At 30.4% G+C, this 2572-nt stretch overlaps 1 protein-coding gene across 1 annotated transcript; it reads right to left on the reverse strand.

The window, feature by feature from the left end:
* Positions 1–324: 324 nt before the first annotated feature.
* Positions 325–2357, reverse strand: LOC136090098 (piggyBac transposable element-derived protein 3-like). The gene is made up of 2 exons (XM_065816201.1): positions 2101–2357; positions 325–1889 (listed from the first exon to the last, which is right to left on the reverse strand). Exon 2 carries the CDS (start codon positions 1626–1628, stop codon positions 516–518), a length of 1113 nt encoding a protein of 370 aa, XP_065672273.1. The 5' UTR covers positions 1629–1889; positions 2101–2357; the 3' UTR covers positions 325–515.
* Between the last annotated feature and the right edge of the window lie 215 nt (positions 2358–2572).

Here is a 2572-nt window from a genome sequence, read left to right on the forward strand (position 1 = left end):
TCGAGTTTTAAAAAAGACGAGGTTTAAGATTATAATTATGCCTAGAAACCTTGTAAATACTCAACAACAAAGTCAAATTTAGTAGCTTCCAACTTCTGTTTCTTTTTTTACTAAAATAGTAACATAAAGTTATTGATTTTCTATGACATAAAAAAGACCTATACTTGCCTATTTTTCAAAATATTCCAAAAAAAATTTTGAAAAAGGGGATTTGGTACAGATTTCCATAAAAAATCAAATACAAAACAAACAAATTTGTTATTTTCTGTATTAATAAAATTTAACAAAACATATTAAACATTTTTTAAAAATAAAATTCACCAGTTTCAATCAGTGTGAAAATATTTGAAGCAGTTTGATTTTGCAGTAAAGCACAAGTTCACTTTGCATCTTTCACAGTAAACTCTTGTGATGTGCTGACATTCAGGATTCTTGCACCTTCCCTTTTTTACGTCATCCATGACGTAATGATGATATCCATGGCCAATGATGATATCCATCTAAACGAATAGCTTTTATTGGTAGTGGGGCTGTAGGACAACGCTTTTTTTCTCCATAAATTCTTTTTCAATATTTGAAGAATTGGGTCTTTTGTTAGTTGTTGCCTTAGCTTTTCTAATTAAACAATCAGCAATATTCATTTTGAACTCTCTGAGTTTCAATGTGTTGCCTTCATTTTGACGACGATATAAGATCCATGATTGAACCACAACCATGTCAAAAAAGTGGAAAAGCAATTTGTGGTACCATTTTTTAGACCGTATACTAATTCTGTGAAGACTAAGAAATCCATCTAATAGGTCTACTCCACCCATAAACATGTTATATGTTGTTACAATAAATGGACAAACAACATTTACTCTTTTGTTTGCTTTTCGATCAAAACGAGAAACATTAGATACTGGGTTGACACTTTCATACGTTGACAATAGTGTTACACCACGATTATCAAACCATTTGATAGCCCTCAATTCAACACCGTCATAGGTGGTTGTCCATAACTCCACAGAACCTCTGCCATTCTTTCTCATGACTTGATCTGATGTCATTTTTACTTTTGAAAGATAATTTACTCTTACTGTACCTAGACAACCTATTCCTTGGTCATGAAGTGTCTTGAAAAGATCAACACCTGTATACCAATTGTCGCAGAATAATTTATACCACTTGTTCCTAGGAATATGCTGAAGTAATGTTAGCACTATATTTCCAGAAGCTTTTAAATTAGGTTGATTTAAGCACACATCAATGGCACCGGTATGAACTTGAAAGTTATAAATCAACCCATCAATACCAGATAAAACATACAGTTTGTAACCCCATTTCTTAGGTTTCTTAGGATTGTATTGTTTGAATCCAGATTTCCCTTTGAATGGAACTATTTGTTCATCAATACATAATAATTCTGATGGTTTTAGATTTGAAAATTGTTTTTGTAAATGATCGACAAGGGGACGGATCTTATAAAGCCGATCTGTGCAGTTTTTAGGACGAGTTAGATTGTCACTACAGTGTAGAAACTTTTTAATTTTTTCAAACCTGTTTACTGGCATTGTACCTGCAACTTTTTCAAAATAAAATTCTTTGCTCCAGTACAATCTAGTACTTGGCATCTTTACCAGACTCATTGCATACAAAAATACCAATAATTTGTTCAAGTTCGTTGCATGACAAGTTCAATGGGGAAGAAGAATTGCATTGTATGGCATACCTATTTGATTCTTCTACAATAAGTTCAAAAATAGAATTATTAAGAAACTTTTTGTAAAATTCAATTGGCTCCCAGTTCTTCATATCTTCATCATCACTTTGCATTGTCTCAAAGTCTTACGTTATTTTTTCAACTTTGTCTGGATCCTGATTTTTCCATAATAAGGGGCGTTTCTTCACTAAAAGTATAAAAAAATATACATCTATCATACTTTTAGCGATAAAAATAACAGATTATAACTTAAGTAAATTATGAATCATAAATAATGCAAAAAACATATATATATATATATATATATATATATATATATATATATATATATATATATATATTTATTTACTAGTGTATAAACTGTCTAAGAACATCATTAGTTGTATACAAAATGTTACCTTTATCATGACCTCCATTATTGCAAGGTGCAGATGCTGGGGATGTTGTGTTAATAGAATCATCATCATTTGTATCACTATCACTTGGTTCTTTTAAAATTTCCTCGTCAGTTTCACTCTCAATAGTACTTGAGGAAAATATTTTTTCATCAGTGTCACTTGAAAGGTCACTTCTTCAGACAGATTAGTTGGTGGAATACGCAATCTGTGTGAAACCCACTGTTGTTGTTTTTTTGAACCATAAAAACTTTTGCAATTCATCTAAAAGTCAAAGAAAACATTTTGTGGGCCAATAACAACTACATAGAAAGGGTTTAGAAAATTACTTTATATGTTAAAAAATATCCTAAAATGCATAATGTTGCTTTAAAGCAACACATAGTAAAATAAAGCTAGCAGAACGCATATATGGAAAAAATGGTTTTATTCCTTTTTATTACACTTACTAAAGATTAAAAACATTTAAAATAAT

This window comes from Hydra vulgaris, chromosome 13 (assembly GCF_038396675.1).
Source record: "Hydra vulgaris chromosome 13, alternate assembly HydraT2T_AEP".
In the NCBI taxonomy this organism is placed as follows: domain Eukaryota; kingdom Metazoa; phylum Cnidaria; class Hydrozoa; order Anthoathecata; family Hydridae; genus Hydra; species Hydra vulgaris.